The 1161-nt window shown below is 30.2% G+C and overlaps 1 protein-coding gene across 1 annotated transcript in view; it reads left to right on the plus strand.

Annotated features, from left to right (window-relative positions):
• LOC107096878 (protein regulator of cytokinesis 1-like) overlaps positions 1-1161 on the plus strand; it is a 10603-nt gene that overhangs the window by 2701 nt on the left and 6741 nt on the right. Inside the window, exon 3 of the mRNA XM_015393764.1 lies at positions 334-353. Within this exon, the coding sequence (XP_015249250.1) occupies positions 334-353 (20 nt within the window). The remainder of the gene's footprint in view (positions 1-333; positions 354-1161) is intronic.

Genomic DNA, 1161 nt, shown 5'->3' on the forward strand with positions numbered 1-1161 from the left:
ATTTCAGATTTAAAGAACTTTCAAAAGTTTAAATTCTGAATATGATATTTAGAGCTGGAGATCTTCTCTCACATGTTGGCTGAGCCATCAGCAGCCAGCAGCACAGGCTGATCCTCCATAAACTCAATACACACATGAAGTACTGAGGTGTACTTTCTCAATTAAAAACATAAAATTAAACTTGTTTTTGTATTAAATTAAAGTTATTAAAACATTTGTACAATCACCTTTCTTCATTAAAAGACTGGGGCTTTTTAGAAGCAAAGTTATTGAAATATTGAAGAGCTTTTAGGCAGTAAAATTACGCAAGTTTTTGATTTCTATTCCATTCAGAACCTGGTTTTCCTGCTTCAGTATTGGTGGTCGACAATATGGAATCTAATTACAATATATTTTAATGCTATTTTGTTGGTGATAAAGTGATGACACCAAAATACTTATTTCCTTGTAGTCTTCATCTAGGTTTACTATAAAAATTGGGCTTCATCAGGACACTAGATGCATGAAGAAGGGACTTTTTCTGTTTTAATCTATTCGTAGACTGCACAGTAATTTTATTTATTCATTAATTCATCAATAATCTTTGGAAGCAATTTAAAGCTAGAGAAAAAAATTCTGCCATTTTCATTTTTTAGACATTATTAATGTAATTTTATCACTGATGCTAAATTAAAAAAATATAGAAAGATAAAAATACCAAAATGCTCCCTGTGTAACGTTACAGTAGTTTTTACATATCTAATGGGAGGCACACTAAATGCAGTTATTTTATAACCAAATCTGTTCAAAGCTCAGTGAGATTCTTCTCCAGTTTGTGGAATCATTGGCACTTTAATTTATGTCAGTGATTGATTATTTTATGATATATTTTTCTCTTTTTTTTATTACTGTTCTTGTTTTTGTCTGTTTAAGGACCATAATTGTGTTTAAATAAAGAGATTGATTGATTGATTATATCCAAGCAGAATTAAGTATTAACTTTAATCATTTATTTCTGCGAAGGCTTTTATTTTTTTCTCTCATTTAATCGTTTGTACCAACAAATGTAAATTATCCTCAGAATAAGGATTTTGTATCTTGTAAAATATTGTTAAGTAGTGTTGCTCCGATGCCATTTTTTGGCTCCAATACCTGGCTGTAGGGATGCACGATATAATCGGC

This window comes from Cyprinodon variegatus, unplaced genomic scaffold (assembly GCF_000732505.1).
Source record: "Cyprinodon variegatus isolate N-32 unplaced genomic scaffold, C_variegatus-1.0 Scaffold656, whole genome shotgun sequence".
NCBI classification, from domain to species: domain Eukaryota; kingdom Metazoa; phylum Chordata; class Actinopteri; order Cyprinodontiformes; family Cyprinodontidae; genus Cyprinodon; species Cyprinodon variegatus.